The sequence below is a fragment of the Puma concolor genome, chromosome C2 (assembly GCF_028749965.1).
Source record: "Puma concolor isolate L17-30 chromosome C2, mPumCon1.1.hap2, whole genome shotgun sequence".
NCBI classification, from domain to species: Eukaryota; Metazoa; Chordata; class Mammalia; order Carnivora; family Felidae; genus Puma; species Puma concolor.
In genome coordinates this window covers 87,648,546-87,669,132 of record NC_141675.1, presented here as the reverse complement: position 1 = coordinate 87,669,132, position 20,587 = coordinate 87,648,546, and the positions used below count along the sequence as shown (strand labels likewise).

General features: G+C 39.7%; 2 protein-coding genes across 3 annotated transcripts in view; both read right to left on the bottom strand.

Moving 5' to 3' along the window:
- The window catches only part of RNF168 (ring finger protein 168), a 46,954-nt gene extending 42,618 nt beyond the window's left edge, over positions 1–4,336 (bottom strand). The window contains exon 1 of the mRNA XM_086675110.1: positions 4,272–4,336. The gene's annotated coding sequence lies outside the window, so the exon portion shown is untranslated. The remainder of the gene's footprint in view (positions 1–4,271) is intronic.
- SMCO1 (single-pass membrane protein with coiled-coil domains 1) lies at positions 3,405–14,395 on the bottom strand. 2 transcript variants are annotated; one of them, XM_086675111.1, is made up of 3 exons: positions 14,164–14,395; positions 4,806–4,955; positions 3,405–4,365 (listed from the first exon to the last, which is right to left on the bottom strand). In XM_086675111.1, the coding sequence occupies exons 1-3, from the start codon at positions 14,181–14,183 to the stop codon at positions 3,921–3,923; spliced, it is 615 nt and encodes a 204-aa protein (XP_086531237.1). In that variant the 5' UTR covers positions 14,184–14,395; the 3' UTR covers positions 3,405–3,920. The 2 variants fall into 2 exon arrangements, with proteins under 2 accessions (XP_086531237.1, XP_025769844.1); XM_025914059.2 differs by lacking the exon at positions 14,164–14,395 and adding an exon at positions 8,339–8,924.
- Between the last annotated feature and the right edge of the window lie 6,192 nt (positions 14,396–20,587).

Below are 20,587 nucleotides of genomic sequence, written 5' to 3'. Positions count from 1 at the left end.
CCCTAGAGCTATGTGCTCCCGGAGGCTGCGGAAACCGGGAGGGTCGCGAGGTTGGTCCCTGGCAGAAAAAGGGAAACCTCAAGACAAATGAAAGACCCAACAGTAATTTTAAAAATTCTTCCCTCTTCTTTTTAAAATTTTCTCAGACTACTTGTCTGTTTCTACCTTGTACCAAGCCTCTTAGGTCGCTTTCTAGAGTTCTGAGGAAGGCATCTCGGAGGTTGATCTCCTAGAAAGATTGTGGTCAGAGAATCCGCAGATTTGCTCCAATTTAACACGCACTGACACTTCCTTCTCTAACCCACCCCTTCTTCAGTCTGAGGCCCAGAGAGGTTGTTTTAAGTTTGCCTTCCCTTCTAAGTATTGTCCAAAACCGACTTCTGTGCTCTGGGGCCGAATTATGTTTGTATATGATTACTTTGCCTAGGAAAGGAGGCAGCAGGCTAATGCCTCCAGGACTGCAAGCCTGCCCAGGGTAAGAGGCTGAGAGGGTTCGACAAGAAAATACAGAATCTAAGCAGTAGCTAAAGGAATCTGATCCGTGCTGCCCGCCACGTTCCACAGGTGTTCAAGGTCGTCTCATAACTAGTGCTGCCATCGGCCATCCAAGGCTCCTTACTAAGTGTCAACACATCGATATCCACTTCTTGGAACAAAAGATTCTACAGAAAAACAAGTGAAGGGGGGAGGGGTCTTCAAGAATGAGGAAGAGAAAAATGTGTTCCGTTTAAAGTCAAGTCTTGCATTAGTGTGTCCATCTTCACTTCCATCCACTTTGACATTTCTATAGCGGTTTCATAAGGGCTTGGAAAACACTGCAGGGCGGCCTCGATCCTGGGGCTTAGCTGTCATGTGCATCATTTATGATATATTCCCGTATTATTAAATTTCAATCTAGAACAATCAAAATTACAAAGCAGGTAAAAAATAATATTTTATGCATTTTAAAATAAGTTTTTCCACGTTGGTATTAAGTTCTTGTGCTTATTGTATTGAATCCTACTGTATTGAATTCTATGCAAAAAGTAAATTTTGGCTAGGAAAATGAAGGGGATTAAATAGACTGATACCTGTTATCTAAGAACCAAGTCTAGAGACAGAAAATATGATGGTTGCCAAGGGCTGGGAGAGTTCTTGTTTAATGGGTACAGAGTTTGTTTTCAGATGGATGGTGGTGATGGTCACACAAAATTATGAATGTGTATGATACACTGAACTGTACACTTAAAAACGGTTCAGATGGTAAATTCTATGTGTTTTACCACAATAAGAAAAATTTTGAAAACCAACCAAAACAAGGCCTGAGTTTTTTGAGGAAATGTTACATAGATGTGGAGAAAGAGAAAAAAAAATCACTGTGCATGAATATAGTCTTTAAGGTCTTTTGGGTTTGCTGAGGTCATTCAGGTGGTGACATGGTTTCTGGATGGAGCCAAAGCAAGGAGGTTGTAGGTCCTTGGTAGAGAGCTTTGGGAGATTTTGTTTTGTTTTAATGAGAATTCAGAAACTTTTGTTTGTCATCCAGTTGTCCATGGTATCAACACCTTAGCCTGCAATTCCAGGCTCTCTGATAGGTCCTGTGGAATCTCCCATTATTCTCTTAAACATTAAACCATGATCTATATTCCCTGTCATCCAAACCTTGTGCTTTCAGGCCATTGTTTGAAATCATAATTCATCCTAATGAGTTACTTTGTTGCTTTGCCTACTTGAAGGATCACTTCAATGTACTTCCTCCAGGAAATACCCATAGTATTTCTCAATCACATAGTGATAACCCTCCCAAACTCACCCAATCATATATTGCCTAGTAATAGTGGTTTTTATTGTAGTCTTATTATTTAACTCTTGCACTTTGATTTTTTTGGTTATTTTTATTTTTATTTTTTTAATTTTTTTTTAACGTTTATTTATTTTTGAGACAGAGAGAGACAGAGCATGAACGGGGGAGGGGCAGAGAGAGAGAGGGAGACACAGAATCGGAAACAGGCTCCAGGCTCTGAGCCATCAGCCCAGAGCCCGACACGGGGCTCGAACCCACGGACCGCGAGATTGTGACCTGGCTGAAGTCGGACGCTTAACTGACTGAGCCACCCAGGTGCCCCTTTTTGGTTATTTTTAGACAGCGAGGAGGGGAGTGAGCAGAGAGAGAGAGAGGGAGGGAAAATCTCAAGCATCCTCCATGATCGATCCCACAACTCCAGGATCATGACCTGAGCCAAAATCAAAAGTCAGATGCCCAACCAACTGGACTGAGCCACCCAGGCACCCCTGCATTTTGATTTCTATGTTCAGGTACTTATGTCAGGTATAATGGATATATTTTATGTGCTTCTTCAGATTTCCTTGTTCTTGTCTACTTTCTGGGCCCACAGTCACAGTCCCTTGCTCTGTCTGGAGCTGAGCAGTTACATTTCTAGAGTCTCTGGCTCTTCCTATCACTTCTGGACTCTAGGGAAACACTGCACTGAACAATGCAGGCACCGGCTTCCAAATGCCTGCTGGGAGGGCTTAGATGGTGCATCCTGGAAGTATGGGTAGCGGCAGGGGTGGGGGAGGTCACTCCCCATGGAACAAACTTTGACCAACTGAAAACAATAGACTAAGTGACCATGACAGAGAAATTGCCTTTCCATCTTTCTTCCAAGGCATGGTTTCTCCAAACAATGTGTCTGGAGAAGGACAAGACTGAGGGCATTTTTTAAAAGATGTTAAGTAATCTCTACACCCAACGTGGGGCTCAAACTTACAACCTTGAGATCAAGAGTCTCATGCTCTACCAACTAAGCCAGCCAGGCACCCCAACACTGAGTGCATTTATCTACCAAGGAAGCTTCTGTGTCTCATGGCCCATTTTCAAGGAGGGGTCAGCAAGGTAACATCATTTTGTATTATTTCGAATCCTCTGCCTAATTTGTATCTCCCAGGGTGCCTGGGTGGCTCAGTCTGTTAGGCGTCTGACTTTAGCTTAGGTCATAATCTCACAGTTCATGGGTTCGAGCCCGTGTCAGGCTCTGTGCTGACAGCTCAGATTCAGCTCAGCCTGTTTCAGATTCTGTATCTCCCTCTCTCTGACCTTCCCCTGTTCATGCTCTGTCTCTCCCTGTTTCAAAAATAAATAAAACGTTAAAAAAATTTTTTTAAATAAATAAGTGTAAAAAAAATTAAACACTAGAAAAAAAAGTTTGAATTTGTACCTTCCAAATAAAGCATAAGCACTCAACCTTTACCTGGAAGACAGACTCCACATTTTTAAATGTTTCTCTTAATTCACAGCACCTAGCACATGGCATTTGATGTTCAATAAATATTTTAATATATAGTCAATGTATTAGAGTTCCCTTTCTAGTGTAAAATAACTGTGGTTCTGTACCAGAGAGAAAATGTACAACATATAATATATATTAGGTGTTTGTATTGGTTTGTCTTTTAATATACTGTGCATTCATATGGTTCAAAATTCAAAATGTACAAAACAGTACATTCTTTAACAGTGAAAAGAATTCCTCCTACCTTTGACCCCTAGCCTCTTTGTTTTTTTCCCTGAGACAGCCAAAGTTACCACTTTCTATCTCTCCAGAAGAAGCTTATGAAGTTTATGGGTATATTAGCTTGTATATGTGTGTGTGTAGATATTAATTTTTGCCCTTTTTTCCCTCCACTTAACAATATATAGGAAATCTTTTAAAACAACACATCTTGGTGATAGCTCTGTAACATTGTACAGTTACACAAAGAGCTTCTTCATTCTCTTACACAAAAAGTATCCATTGTATCAATTTATCATATTTTGTTTAAGGTTCCCCTCACTTTTGCTATAAAAATAGGTGTATAATAAATTGTACATACGTTTCCTACCCCCCCCCCCATTTTTGTGAGATAAACTACTAGAAGTAGAATCTCTTGGTCATAGAGTAAAGTTAGTTTCTGGCTAATGGTATCAACTCTTTTAGGGGGGACTTTTGGTTTTCAGGGGCCTTCACTGCTTTTCCCTTCTCAATGACCTGCACAGCCCTGAGCAAACCATCCTGCAAAGCCTGGTTCTTTACCATGTTAGTGATCAGGAAAGTGACATCCTTGATATACATCTGCCTCACTTTAGCAACATAGTATTCTGCCTTGTTACCATATGCAATAAAGAAGGTACAAAGTGCTGTGATATCTCCTTCTTCCAGCCCACTTTCCTCCAGGACAGACTCCCAAACACCTCTAATACGCTGGTTGTTGACTTTTCGTCTTAGGACAGAGGCTAAGGTGGGAAGACCTCTCACCAGGTCTGGCAGCTTCTCAAGCACACGAGTGTGCAAGCAGATGAGTACTTCCATGACGTAGCTATATAAAATACTCAGTTCCATTGAAGTGAATCTACAAAAAATGTGGAGAGCTTTGTGAGCAGTGGAACTCTATGTACAAACATAAAATGAATTCTATTAGAATACAAACCCACTAGAAGAACCAGCTGCTGTATTTTAGAAAATACTTACTTTAGAAATAGGGCCTGCACTATACTGGATAGCTTAGTTCTCAGGCCACTCATACTACACATTTCTCAATGGCAGGGGAGTTACGTCAGCCATCTCTGTATTAGTAAGACATTGGCAAGCAAGAGACTCTGTGATGAGATGTATATGGCAGTGCTGGCATATCAACAGGTGCTCAAATTAATCTCTTTTGAATCAATTAACCTAAGAAAATATGATTTCTTCACAAGCCATGTTAAAACCATATTAAATTCAAGTTTAGAATGTCCCCTGCAAGCTCTCACAAAGCCATGAAATTCCACTGATTTCTCATTGGATACTCACTTGAGTGCCAGCACTGCTGTCCACAGTTCATCGTGGGCTGCCTGGTTTGCCAAAGCCTTGCTATGATGTTCAAATTTCTGTGTCAGGCTATCCTTGGTGAAGTCCAGTTCTTTAAACTGTGCTTCTAAAACTTGGAGTTTGTGGTCTACTCTACAGGATAAAAGAATCAAGGGGCACTTTAGGTCGAGAGACAGTACTAAGGTTTTGCCTTAAGATAAGGCTCTATTACATTGTTTATAACCACTATTAATTTGGGTAGCTATCTAAATTTAAGCTTACGAACAGATGTTTCCATTTGCTATTCTCTCTAGCCATCATCCCAGTTCTTATATTCCTTATATTGCCAAACTTCTGAATTGTCTAATTACTTGAATTATCTAACATATCATGTTTTTGTATTGAACTTTATACTTTAAATAAAGGATTTTAGGGGTGCCTGGCTGCCTGAGTCAGTGGAGCATGCGACTCTCAGTTTCAGGGCTGTGAGTTCAAGCTGCACATTGGGTATGGAGCCTACTTAAAAAAAATAGTTTTTATTTTTAATTTATTTTTAATTTTTTTAAGTTTATTTATTTTGAGAGAGAGCACGTGTTCGCAAGAGAGTGGGGATGGGGCAGAGAGAAAGGAGAGGGAGAAAATCCTAAGCAGGCTCCATGTTGCCAGCTCAGAGCCCGACACAGGGCTTGAACTCTGAACCATGAGATCATGACCTGAGCCAAAATCAAGAGTCAGACATTTAACCAACTGAGCCACCCAGGTGCCTGCCCCCAAAAGTATTTTAAATACAAGCATTACTTTGATTCTCACAATAACCATAAGAAGCGAAGCAGTCATTTTTATTATTTTACAGATAAATTGAGTCTCACAAAGATTGAGATCTAATGTCATAGCTACTTAGTGCTGGGACCACTATTTAAAAAGGTGCCTTTCTCTATTCTGACTGCCCAAGTTGTATCCTACCTCACTTTCCACACTGTTTGCTTATATCCCCCAGCCTTTCTGCCTGGAGATCGCCCTGACTACTTCATTTTCACAGGGACTGCCTCTATTACCTGTCACTCCTCACCTCCTGCTTTATTTTAGAGTTAGGATTTCATGAACAAAATTGTAAACTGTTGGAGAGGGGGAATCAGAGACTATTTCTTGGACATCTTTATGCCTGTCCCCCAATACCTAGCAAAGGCCTTACACAGAAGTAAGAAAATATGTCTCATATTATCGACATCAATAATGTGAATGAGACGCTGAGCCGTGTAACCCAACAAGGGCATTTGAGTAGCTCTGAACAACCTTAATCATCAGAGGGCACTGTGGCACCAGAATTATGTCAAACTGAATCACACAGAACTGGAACCACACAACTCACTTGCCTGAAGGCACCCACATTTTCATGAAAGAAGTGATACACAAATTCAGGTACCACTTCTATGTCCTCAGTGACCTGAATACTTTGTGGTTGCCCAGGTTCCGTCCTTGACCATGTTCCCTTCTTGGCGCTCAGTTTATCTCAAGGCTAATTCAGCTTCAGGTACCACCTCCTAAGCTCTAGAGCTGTATCTTTTTTTTTTTTTTCAACGTTTATTTATTTTTGAGACAGAGAGAGACAGAACATGAACAGGGGAGGGGCAGAGAGAGAGAGAGACACAGAATCTGAAACAGGCTGCAGGATCTGAGCGGTCAGCACAGAGCCCGACGCGGGGCTCGAACTCATGGGCCGTGACATCATGACCTGAGCCGAAGTCGGACGCTTAACCGACCAAACCACCCAGGTGCCCCTCTAGAGCTGTATCTTTATGTTTTGTGCATCTCCAAACCCAACCGTCCTAAACTGAACCTACTCACTATCCCTCTCCCTCATCTTCGGAAATTACTATGGTTAGAATTTTCTCACTGCTTTGGATATTTTACTTACATATAGATAAGGCCCACTACGAAATGTGTTTCATAGGAGTGTAAGCCTGCATGACCTAATATGCCAGCAATCTCTGTCTACATATGAAAACAATGTCATCTGGCGTACTGTCTGTAGTAACTTTGACACCTTTGAGACTATATTGCTTATAGGTCCTCTCTAGCTTGAACTCTAGCTTGTCAGTCAGTATAAAAGTTCACAGTTGTTAATACCTTTTTGGAAGCCTCTCACAAAAAGGCATTCCCACACCATTTGAAATAAATGCTGAACAACATGTCTGCAAACCCAAGTCTGTTTTTTACTATAATTCCCCAGCTCAGTTAGTGACATCACCATCTATTCAAGTGCTTAAACTAGAAATTTCAGAATAATTCTTACCTTTTTTTCTTCCTCTCCACTAATGCCTCTAAACTATACCCTCCTCTCCACCACTAAACCAGTTAATAACTGTCTTTCACTTTGACTTAGGATTACAGTAGCCTAACTGGATCCCTGCTTTCGATTTCTGCCACCTTGAATCCATCCTTCCAGAAATGTGATTCTAAAATACAATTCTGATCATGTGACTCAACTGATTATGTATGCTTTGTGCTGCCCTGACTTGTCCAAAGACACAGTTATAGCCGAATTGGCTATTCTCAGGAGGAAACATAAAGCCCTTAACGCTTTGCTCCCATCTTCTGCCAATCCTCTCATACCCTAGTCGGTAATCACACGAGACATCTAGAAGCTGACGGAACACAGTATGTGATTCCAGGCTTCTGCGGCCTCCATGTTCCATTATGTGTTCCATGTACTGTTTCCTCAGCCTAGAATTCCTTCCCATATTTTTTTTCTCATAGCCTTTTACTCACACTTTAAGATCCAGTTTAAATGTCCCCCTATGAGGGGCACCTGGGTGGCTCAGTCGGTTAAGCGGCTGACTTCAGCTCAGGTCATGATCTTGCGGTCTGTGAGTTCTAGCCCTGCATTGGGCTCTGTGCTGACAGCTCGAAGCCTGGAGCCTGTTTTGGATTCTATGTCTCCCTCTCTCTGACCCTCCCCTGTTCATGCTCTGTCTCTCCCTGTCTCAAAAATAAATAAACGTTAAAAAAAAATTTAAAAAAATAATAAATGTCCCTCTATGAAGGGTTCCTTTTTCTGGTGTCAAAGGCAAATAAATTGATCTCTCTTCCGTCCTCATAGCCCTTTATGAACATCACCATTACAAGGTCAATCACATTAAATTCTAAGTATTTTTGAATAATTCTCTCTATAGGCTTTGAGATCCTTGAGGATAGAAACCACATTTTACTAATTTTGTATACCTAGAATATAGCACATACATTAATTGAATGGAATTCACCTGGGAGTGTATTTTTCTTTATTGTTTACACATATATATGGAAGTTAAATATATATTTAATATATATGTTAAATGTATGTGTTTAAATATATATGTTAAATATATATAGTAAATATATATATTTTAACCTGGAAGACTTAAACCACTTTAAACAGACACAGAATTTTAATTAGCATGTCTATACTTCTTTGCCTATTTTTATTCCTTATTCTTCTCTTACCCATCTTCCCAGAAAAGCAGACCTATGCTTGTTCCCGCCCTGTAGCCCTTAGCAACCTTTTCATTGCCTCCTTCAAGGATATCAGGGTTGTGGTTTCATTGTTCATCTTCTTAAGGCAAAATGAAAGGAAACAAAACAAGGAAAATAAAAACCTAATGGAAGGTTTTCTGCTGTCTTCCACTCAGCAACAAGCAGCAGCTTGTGTGACTATTTGATCTGAATTCTGCCTCAAAGGTCACTCAGTACAAGAAGCTTTTAATAGCTTGTACATCCAAATATAGTTTCAGAGAACTGATCTTGTGAACACAGGTGTCCTAGAACCCACTATAATGTTTGTCTTTGTAAAGTGAGCTGTAGTACATCAACATAGCACAACCATCAGATGTAATTGTGGCTCTATGTATATTCTGATAAATGTATATATGGGTATACAAATATGTACATATACTAGGATTAAATTTGATGGAAATATTACTCTCAAATTTTAACAGCTTAATTAGTTATAATCTAAATGAGGTTTAAAGAGAGCCCCAGACCTTTTGATATACCAATGCTAAAAATCTAATCATCCTTAGAAACTAATAAATATTCATTGAGAGCTTCTAGTATTAGATTAAGTGTTGAAAATGGAAACAGACATCAAACAGGATTCCTGAATTCAACATGTTTACATTCTAATTGGGAATAAAGGACATATACTTAAAAAGAAAATGTATATATAAAATGTTGTGCACTTAATAGGTACAGACCATAAAAATCATAAATGAGAGACTAAGTCACCGAAGTCTTGGATAATTGAGAAATGCTCACACTGAAGGTAGGATTTGGGCTTAGCCTTAAAGGAAATGTAGGTGTCTGATTATCAGAGAAGAGAGAAAGGGTATTTTAAAACGAGAAATTACATGAGCAAAATCAGAGAGGCAAGGTACATGATGTGGTCAGGAAATAATGAGTGGATATGCCTTAAGCAAAAGTCATGTGAGGAAAAGAAAAACAACAATTAAAAAAAAAAACCATAACATTTGAACTAATAAGACCCAGGTCATGGATTTACTTATTTGATGAATAATTTGTTCACTTATCTCAACAGAATTCAAATATTGTTCAAGTATTGGGCAGCCATGTGCTTCTGGGGAGGCTGGACCCCTCCCCAGTCACAAGGGGGGTGAATCTTGATTAGATTAAGTCAATCATAGTAATTTCACTATTGTTGCCGTTATCATTAGTTTAGGAATAGGCAGGTGGCAGAATTCTGGCCTACGAAATGTGAGAGAAAGTCTACTATGGGATTTCTGAGAAAGGCTTATTTTTACTTGTTATAAAACATATAACAAAATTTACCATTTTTGGTGGGGATGGACAAATTGGGTGAAGGTAGTATACCCCCTTTTTGTACAAAAAGGTACAAACTTCTACCTGTAAAATAAATAAGTCCTGGGGATGTAATAAGCAGCATACAGACTATAGTTAACAATATTGTATTGTATATGTGAATGTTGCTAAGAAAGTAGCTCTTAAAAGTTCTCATATCAAGAAGAAAGTTTGGGGGTGCCTGGTTGGCTCAGTCAGAAGAGCATGTGACTCGATCTTGGGGTCATGGGTTTGAGCCCCACGTTGGGTGTAGAGATTACTTAAATAAACAAAACTTTTTAAAAACAAAAAGAAAGAAGGAAAGAAGGAAAGAAAGAAAGAAAGAAAGAAAGAAAGAAAGAAAGAAAGAAAGAAAGAAAGAGAAAAAGAAAGGAAAAGTTTGTAACTATGTGTGGTGATGGATGTTAACTAGACTTATTGTGGTGATTATTTCACAATATATATTTATATTGAATGATTAGGCTGTACACTTGAAACTAATGTTATATGTCAATTAAATCTTAATTTTTAAAATGTAACCATTTTTTAACCTTTTTTAAGTGTACATCTCTGTGGCATTAAGCACATTTATACTGTTGCCCAGTCATCACCACCATCCACCTCCAGAACATTTTCATCTTCCCCAACTGAAACCATGTACCCATTGAAACCCTGTACTGCACATTCTCCCCTCTCCTCCGCCCTGAAACCACCATCCTGCTTTTCGTCTCTATGAATTTAACTCCTCTAAGTCCTTACTTCCTATAAGTGGAATTGTACAATATTTGTCGTTTCGTGACTGGAAGGAAAGTTTTTCTAATGATGAAAAACACACACAGTAGAAATAGTTTCTCTTCATCCCTCATATTACTGAGTCTTCCTGTAATGCCTGATACTGCAGCGCTCACCCTTTCGTGACATGAGGGGAACTGGCCACAGAGAGCAAGCCAGGACAACAGAGCAGACAGATGAAAAGAATCTGTCACGATGGGAAATAGCATGAAAGTTCCTCAAAAAACTAGAACCAGAACTATCGTGTGGTCCAGCAATCCCACTTCAGGGGATATGTTCAAAGAAAATAAAAAGAGGGTGTTGAGGGATCTGCACTCCCATGCTCACTGCATCATTGAATCACAATAGCCAAATGATGGAAACAACCTAATTGTCCAGAAAGAAGGAAATCTTGCTTTTTATGACAACATGGATGGAACTTGAGGGCGTTATGCTAAATGAAATCATCCCAACAAAGAAAAACAAATACTGCAGGGTATCACTCACATGTGGAATCTAAATAAAAAGCCAAACTCAGAAACAAGAGAGTAGAAAAGTGGTTTGCCAGGGTGGTGAGTGGGGCAAATAGGGAGAGGTTGGTAAAAGGGTAAGAAAACAAACAAAAAACTTGTCACTGAATTAACCTCCCCTAGGATAATTCCATTGCTAATGTGCTTACGTAAGGAGTAACTTTGCTTTATCAGTTAAGACTTTTATAGTTGGGCTTCTGTTCTTAAGGAGTGAACAGTTCAGTGAAGGATACTTTATCAGGTTCCTTTTTGCTGAGGCTTCCTCTGAAGCCCTTCATTTTTCTGGAACTAATACTAGTTTTCTTATAGTAGATCAGTGGCCAGAACCTTGACAAAGAAATAAAACAGAGAAGGAAGGAGAGAATAGTGGAGACTCTGATTTAACCTGGTATCTCTCTGTCTTCTCACTCAGAATAAGCCATTATGGAACCCTGCCCCCCAGAAGAATGTTTAGAACAGGGCAAAGAGTAGAGTTCTGCTCTGGGATCAGAGCCTACCAATTCCACTCGCCGGTACTATTTCCTCTAATATGCTGCCTGTCTATCCAGACCCAGTATTTGTTTTTTTCTCCCCACTTTCATCGACTGCCTCTTGTCTGTGTAGACCTGAACAGTACCCGCTGATCACTCTGTCCTTGATTGCCTCTCTATATTGCCTTTTGTCTGTCCAAACTTTTATGATTTCCTCATCTCTTCTGCCAGGCTCATCTCTCAGACCCGCCTGGTCCCCTGTCATATTGCTTAACTAAGAGCAATTTTAGGTTCCCAGCCAAAAGAACGCAAAGTATAGCAGAAAGTATACCCCTCCCTTTATACAGGCACGACTTCCCCCTGCTATAGACACCCTGCACCACAGTGGTTACATTAATTACTTCTGATGAACCTACATTGACTCATCATGATCGCCTATAGTGTACAGGTTAGATTAGGGGTTCACTCTTGGTGTCGTCCATTCTATGGGTTTTGACAAATATATAATACCGTGTATCCATCATTGCAGTACCATACAGAATGGTTTCACTGTCCTAAAATCCCTCTGTGCTCTGCCTACTTGCCTGTCCTTCCCTCCCACCCCCAAAACTCTGGTAGCCATTGATCGTTTTACTGCTTCCATAGTTTTGCCTTTTCCAGAATGTCATATAGCTGGAATCATACAGTATGCTGCCTTTTCACATTGGCTTCTCTCACATGTACTATGCATTTAAGTTTCCTCCATGTCTTGTCATGGCTTGATAGCTCAGTTCTTTTTAGTGCTGAATAATATTTAATGTCTGGATGTGCCATAGTTTCTTTATTCACTCACCTACTGGAGGATGAGTCTTTTCAAGTCATGGCAATCATTAATGAAACTGCTATGAACCTGTGTGCAGGTTTTTGTGTGGGCATAAGTTTTCAGTTTATGTGAGTAAATTCCCAGGAGCATGATTGCTGGGTTGCACAGTAAGAGTATGTTTAGTTTTGTAAGAAACTGCCAAATTGGGGGCACCTGGGTGGCTCAGTCGGTTAAGTGTCTAACTCTTGATTTTAGCTCAGGGCATGATCTCACAATTGATGGGTTCAAGTCCCATGTTGTGCTCTGCACTGACAGTGCGGAGCCTGCTTGAATTCTCTGTCTTCCTCTCTGTCCCTCCCCGGCTCGAGTTCTTTCTCTCTCAAAATAAATAAACTTAAAAAAAAAAAAGAAACTGTCAAACTGGGCGCACCTGGGGGGCTCAGTCGGTTAAGCATCTGACTCTTGATTTCAACTCAGGTCATGATCTCTCAACAGTTCATGGGTTGGAGGCTCTGTGCTGACAGTGCAGAGCCTGCTTGGGATTCCCTCTCACCTCTCCCTGCCCCTCCCTGACTCATGCTCTATCACGAAACAAACAAACAAACAAACAAACAAACAAACAAACAAACATAAAAATAAAAAAGAAATTGCCAAACTGTCTTCCAAGATGGCTGTACTACTTTGCATTTCCACCAGCAGTGAATGATAGTTTTTGTTGCTCTACATCCTTGTCAGCATTTGGTGTTGTCACTGTTTGTATTTTGGCCATTTGAATAGGTGTGTAGTTGTGTCTTATAATTTTAATTTGCATTTCCTTGATGACAAATGATGTTGAACATCATGGCTTACTTGCCATCTGTATATCTTCTTTGGTGAAGTGGCTGTCCAGGTGCTTTGCCCTTTTTAAAATCAGGTTGTTTTTTACTGTTGAGTTTTAAGGGTTCTTGGCATATTTATCACTTGTATCTTTATCAAATATTTTCTCTCACAAGCTTTTTTATAACAAAGTTGCAGCCAGGATTCCTACCTGCTTTTTGTCACAGGGTATAGATCTTTGGAAGAATGCTGTATTCAAAAGCTAAGCAGCAGTGCTGAGAGATAAACAGTAGTTTGCTAAAACAAAGCATCTAAAGCTGCAGCAGGTTTCTGCTGTTTGTTGTAGCGCTGAATCAAGTACTAACAATTGAATACTTTGAGTCCTATGCTTTAAGTGCTGAACTCAAAGTGCTGAACTCCAAGTACAGATACTAATAGAGTAATGTTACTTGCAAAGGCTTCCAACTCAGGGGAAAAGATCTAGGAGTTTTTGCCATTAGTAAATTTACTAATGGTCACCTTGCCCCAAGAGTTTTGTAACAGTAGCACATGTGGATGGAAAGAGAATTTGTTAAAATGATACTTTGTCAGCAAGCTGCCAACCTGGTTTTTTCCACTTTGCACTTTGCTCTTAGTGCAATCTTCTGGAAGATGCATTCAGCCCAGATACTTACCTACACCAATACATCAGAGAAAGGAGTCCCTCAATTTGTGAATTTATACAGACTACAGAAGGATTCATCTACAATGTCTGAGCTTTCTTTCTAGAAAGAGAATTCCATACATTTTATCAGTTCCATCACCAGACTCAAACCGCACCCGGCCCAGTCACCATATAAAAACAAGATCCAGACAGCAGTGCTGATTCTAGGCACTCACTCTATTTGCTTGCAACCTGCTTGTGTTTGCTTCCTTCTCCCCCGTTTCTAGATTCCAGTTTCTAAAACCTGGTTTAGTCTCCTGGAGACTAAACTATTCTTGGCTCTGATCAGATTGATACAAATTCTTGTTCCACCACTTCTTAGCTCTGTGAGCCTCTGAAGAGTACTTTAATATCTCTCAGTCCCTATTTCTAGATTTATAAAATGGGGATCATAGCAGTAGCAAAAAACCTTTGGAGGGGTTGAGCCTCAGTTACTCACAGGGGGAATTTACAGTTCATGTACTGCTCTGTGTCGAGTTCCTTTCCTTCTCTGTCTCATTCTTCTTCTGTACGACGTGCTTCCTGGAATCGCCTCAGTTCTCATTTATGTGAATTTGTGCAATTCTCATCTTAGGTCTTGCTCTAAACCAAATTAAGACTACATCCCTAGTGACTGTGTGATGTTTTTTGTTCAAGCATTAATCTCAAAGAACCTTGGCAGACCCTATTAATTAGATCAACTATTAACTTCAAAATGTGTGTTAGTTTCAATTTTATTTTACAGATGTAGGCATATTTGTAGATAGTGGGGTTCTTATGGAAGCTTCCATTAAGGAACTGATTAAAAAAACATACAAATTATTTACCTGAATATTTTAAAATTAATAAGATATTTTATTTTATTTTATTTTATTTTATTTTGTTTTATTTTATTTTATCTTATTTTTGAGAGAGAAGATCCTGTACATGAGGAAGGCAGAGGGAGAGAGAGAATCTTAAGCAGGGGCTTAATCCCACAACTCTGGTATCATGACCTGAGCTGAAATCAAGAGTCCGACACTCAACCATCTGAGCCACCCAGGCACCCTAATAAGACATTTTAAAAATTGAAGTATAACATATTCACAGAAAACTGTTATGTCATAAGCTTGATGACTATGATGTGATATAATAAATTTATATTTGGTCTTTGTCCCAGCTCTGGGCACAGAGATAATCAAACTCTTGTAACTTCCCAAGTAATAAGAACCATAGGAACATCTTCTGTTATATATATTTTTTGTCCCCAGCTCCTAAAACAGGTGAAAGGAGCATCTTTCACTATAATATTTGGTTTTTACCCCCAGTTACTGAAATAGCTCTAGAATGGTAAAAGTGAAGGAGTGCCTTTTGTTGTTTATAACAAGCCCTTTTCAACCACACCTCAGTTTATGGTAATGAGGCAATTTTTAGAAAGCTTCTAAGGATGAGGCCTGGTAGCTAGTAAACTGACCATGTGATTGGAGAGTTGGAATTTTCAGCCCCACCCCTCAACCTCTGGAGAGGGAAGAGGGCTGGAGTTTAACTTTTTTTTTTTTTTTTTTTTTTTTAGTTTATTTATTTTTTGAGAGAGAGAGTGAGCAGGGGAGGGTCAGAGAGAGAGAGGGAGAGAGAGAATCCCAAGCAGGTTCTGCACTGTCAGCGCAAAGCCCAATATGGGGCTCAAACTCACAAACCGTGAGATTATGACCTGAGCCGAAATCAAGAGTCAGGGGCTTAATTGACTGAGCCACCCAGGCGCCCCTGAAGTTTAAGTTAATCACTAATAGCCAACAATTTAATCAATCACGCCTACTCTAATGAAACCTCCATAAAAATCCTAACCAAAAGCATTTGGAGAGCTTCTGGGTTGGTGGACAAGAACACAGCCATATGTCAAGAGAGTGGTGTAGCCCAAACTCCACATACTCGGGACCCTTCCCACAGAAGCTCCCATACTCGGGACCCTTCTGGACCTCCCCTTAGGTATCTCTCACCTGGCTATTCATTTATATTCTTTAATATATCTTTTGTAATTAATCAGTAATAATGAGTAAACTGTTTCCCTGGATTCTGTGAGCCATGCTAATAAATTATCAAATTTGAGGAGGCGGTAATGGGAACCCCTGATTTATCATCAGTCAGAAGTACACACGACAACTTGGGACTTATGACTGGCTTCTGAAGTGGGGGCAGTCTTGTCGGACTGAGCTCTTTTTTTTTTTTTTTTTTCAACGTTTATTTATTTTTGGGACAGAGAGAGACAGAGCATGAACGGGCGAGGGGCAGAGAGAGAGAGGGAGACACAGAAACGGAAACAGGCTCCAGGCTCTGAGCCATCAGCCCAGAGCCTGACGCGGGGCTCGAACCCACGGACCGCGAGATCGTGACCTGGCTGAAGTCGGACGCTTAACCGACTGCACCACTCAGGCGCCCCTGGACTGAGCTCTTAACCTCTGGGATCTGTGCTAACTCTGGGGAGTTAGTTTTAGAATTATATTAAATTGTAGGACATGTCCGTATCGCCAAGGACTGGAGAATTGCTTGGTGTGGAAAACCCCACACATTTGGTGCCAGAGTTTTGAGCTTGGGTGTTTTTCCTTTGAATGATTTATTACAAAGTGAACACTCTCATGTAACTTTAACCAAAGTTGAGAAATAAAATATTACCTACATGCCAGAATAGGCACGGACCTCACGGCCCCTCCCTACTATTGCTCTCCTTTTCTTCCCAAAAGATAACTACCATGTCTCATTATACATTAGTTGTGCCTATTTTTGACCTTTTTGTAAATGGAATCATATGGTACATATTTTAATAGCTTTATGGATATATAATTCATATATCATACAACTGACCCATTTTACATGTGAATTCAAGAGTTTTTAGCATACTCACAGAATTGTGCAATCATCACCACCATCAATTTTGAACATTTACATCACCACAAAAAGAAACCCTGTACTCATCAGCAGTCACTCTCCCTTCTTCCTAATCCCCCCATCTCTGCCCCAGCACCAACAACCATTTATCTACATTTTGTCTCTGTAGATTTGTTTATTCTAGACATTTCATGTAAGTGGAATCATACAATGTAGTCTTTTGTGACTGCTTCTTTTACTTAGCATAATGTTTCCAAGGTTCATCCATACTATAGCATATATCTACTTCGTTCCTTTTTATTGCTGAATAATATCCCATTATGTGGTGATGGACTAAATTGTATCCCTCAAAATTCATATGTTAAGACCTTTACCCCCAATGTGACTATATTTGGAAATAGGGAGGTAATTAAGGTTATATGAGGTCATAAGGGTAGCGGCCTAATCCAATAAGGCTAGTGTCCTTATAAGAAAAAGAGACACCAGGGATGTGCATGCACAAGACAAAAAGCCATATGAGGACACAATGAGGAGGCAGCCACCTGCAAGCCAAGGACTGAGGTCTTGGGAGAAACAAACCTACAAACACTTTGATATTGGGCTTCCAGCCTCCAGAAATGTGACACATAAATTTGTGTTTTTTAAGCCATCCAGTCTCTGGTATTCTGTTATGGCAGCCCTAGGAGGTTAATACAAGAACAAATGGAAATTCTTGAGCTGAAATGTGCCACATCTGAAATTAAAAAGGCACTGGATAAATTAGGAGCTAGAGATGAAAAAGAAAGGATCCATGAAGCTGAAGACAGGTCAATAACAACTCTTTAAACTGAAGCACAGGGGCGCCTGGGTGGCGCAGTTGGTTAAGCGTCCGACTTCAGCCAGGTCACGATCTCGCGGTCCGTGAGTTCGAGCCCCGCGTCGGGCTCTGGGCTGATGGCTCAGAGCCTGGAGCCTGTTTCCGATTCTGTGTCTCCCTCTCTCTCTGCCCCTTCCCCGTTCATGCTCTGTCTCTCTCTGTCCCAGAAATGAATAAACGTTGAAAAAAAAAATTAAAAAAAACAAACAAACAAAAAAAAAACTGAAGCACAGAGAAGTAAGGCCGAAAAATAATTAACAGAGTCCCAGTGATCTGTGAGACAATATCAAGAATTCTCACATTTCTATATTAGAGTTCTAGCAAGAGAGGGAGGGAGGTAGAAAAAAGATTTGATGAAAGAAATATTTCCAAATTTGATGACATAGGTAATTTCAAGAAGTTCAAAGAAGCCCAAGCATCATATATATAAGGAAAAGCATACGAAAGGTGACTATAGTCGATGACACTGTTGTGCAATTGAAATTTGCTAAGAGAGTAGAAATTAAATGTTTTCATTGGGAAAAAAAGTTAAATATGTAAGGTCATGGACGTGATAATGAACTACGTGGAGAGAACCCTTTGACAATGTGTGCGTATATCAAATCATCATATTGTGCACTTTAAATATCTTACACTTTTATTTGTCAATAACACTGAAAAAAAAAAAAAGAAAGAAAACCATACCAAAGCACATCAAAATCAAATAGTTGAAAGATAATGATGGAGAGAACATTGTAAAAGCACCAAAGAGGGGCACCTGTGTGGCTCAGTCAGTTAAGTGTCCAACTTCGGCTCAGGTCATGATCTCACAGCTCGTGAATTTGAGCCCTGTATCAGGCTCTGTGCTGACAGCTCAGAGCCTGGAGCCTGCTTCATATTCTGTCTTCATCTCTCTCTGCCCCTCCCCTGCTCACGCACTGTCTCTCTCTCTCTCTCTCAAATATAAATAAACATTAAAAAAAAAAAAAACAGCACCAAAGAAAAAAGATGCATTACATACAGAGAAACAAAAATAAACATTTCTGCTGATTTCGCATAAGGGACAATACAAGCCGGGGGAATTGGATTGACATTTGAAAACAATAAAACAAAACAAAAGCAAAGGAAAAAAAGCCTACCAACCTACAATTCTCTATCCAGCAAAAATAACCTTAAAAACTGAAGGTGAAATAAAAAGACATTCACAAACAAAACAGATGAGATTGGACTAGGGTGGGACTTTAATCCAGTAAGACTAGTATTGTCTTAGTCCTGTCAGACTGCTATTAAAAATACCATAGACGGGCTAGCTTATAAACATAGAAATTTATTTCTCACAGTTCTGGAGGTTGTAGAGTCCAAGATCAAGGCACCAGCATAGTTGCCTTCTGGTGAGGGCCCTCTTCCTGTTTATAGCTGGTGCCTTCTTGTGTCTTCATGTGGTGGAAGAGGCTAGGGATTTCTCTGGAGTCTCTTTTATAAGGTATTAATCCCATTTATAAGGCCTCCACCCTAATGACCTAAGCACATTCCCAAGATCCCACCTCTTAATACCTTTGGGGTTAGGTTTCAACATGTAAATTTTAGAGGGACACATTCAGACCATAGTAAGCATCTTTATAAGAAGAGAAGAGATAAACACACAGACAACACATAAGGGCAGATTCTTCTGTGATAACAAAGGCAGATTGTAATCCTATAGCTATAAGCCATGGAATGCCAAGGATTGCTAAACTAGCAAAATGCAAGGAAGGATTCTCCCCTACAGGCTTCAGATCCTGATGACACCTTGTTTGTAGACTTCTAGCCTCCAGAAAATTCTTTTTTTTTTTTTTTATTATTTTTTATTTAAAAAAATTTTTTTTTTCAACGTTTATTTATTTTTGAGACAGAGAGAGACAGAGCATGAACGGGGGAGGGGCAGAGAGAGAGGGAGACACAGAATCGGAAACAGGCTCCAGGCTCTGAGCCATCAGCCCAGAGCCCGACGCGGGGCTCGAACTCACGGACCGCGAGATCGTGACCTGGCTGAAGTCGGACGCTTAACCGACTGCGCCACCCAGGCGCCCCTAGCCTCCAGAAAATTCTTAAGACATACTCAGTTTATGGTACTTCATTATGGCAGTCCTAAGAAATTAATATGCCATGTGTCCCTTGAACAATTAAAATGTATATCTACAAATATACATGAATGTTTACAGCAGCTTTATTCATAATAGCTTGAACTAGAAACAAGTCTAAGTTTCCACCAATTGGTGGATAGCTTGACAAAATGTGGTATATTCATACAATGGAATATTACTCACCATTAAAATTGAATATCCCATTGGGAATGCAAGCTGGTGCAGCCACTCTGGAAAACAGTATGGAGGTTCCTCAAAAAACTAAAAATAGAACTACCCTACCACTCAGCAATTGCACTACTAGGCATTTATCCACTGGATAGAGGTGTGTTGTTTCAAAGCGACACATACACCCCCATGTTTATAGCAGCACTATCAACAATAGCCAAAGTATGGAAAGAGCCCAAATGTCCATCGGTGGATGAGTGGATAAAGAAGATGTGGTATATATATACAATGGAGTATTACTCAGCAATCAAAAAGAATGAAATCTTGCCATTTGCAACTACGTGGATGGAACTGAAGGGTATTATGATAAGTGAAATTAATCAGTCAGAGAAAGACAAAAATCATATGACTTCACTCATATGAGGACTTTAAGAGACAATACAGATGAACATAAAGGAAGGGAAACAAAAATAATATAAAAACAGGGAGGGAGACAAAACATAAGAGACTCATAAATGTGGAGAACAAACAGAGGGTTACTGGAGGGGTTGTGGGAGGGAGGATGGGCTAAATGGGTAAGAGGCACTAAGGATCTACTCCTGAAATCATTGTTGCACTATATGCTAACTAATTTAGATGTAAATTAAAAAAAATAAAAAATAAAATTAAAAAAAAAATTGAATATCCCATGGATAAATATAACAAAGTATGAAAATCTCAAGATCATTATACCAAGGGCAAAAACGGGGCTATACTGTATGATTCCATTTTCCTGAAGTTTAAGAATAGACAAAACTAATCTATCATGAGAGATAGTGGTTTTATGATAGTAATGCAGATAAATGGTTATAAGCATTTGTCAAAACTCACTGAGCTATATACTTAAATTTTTACTT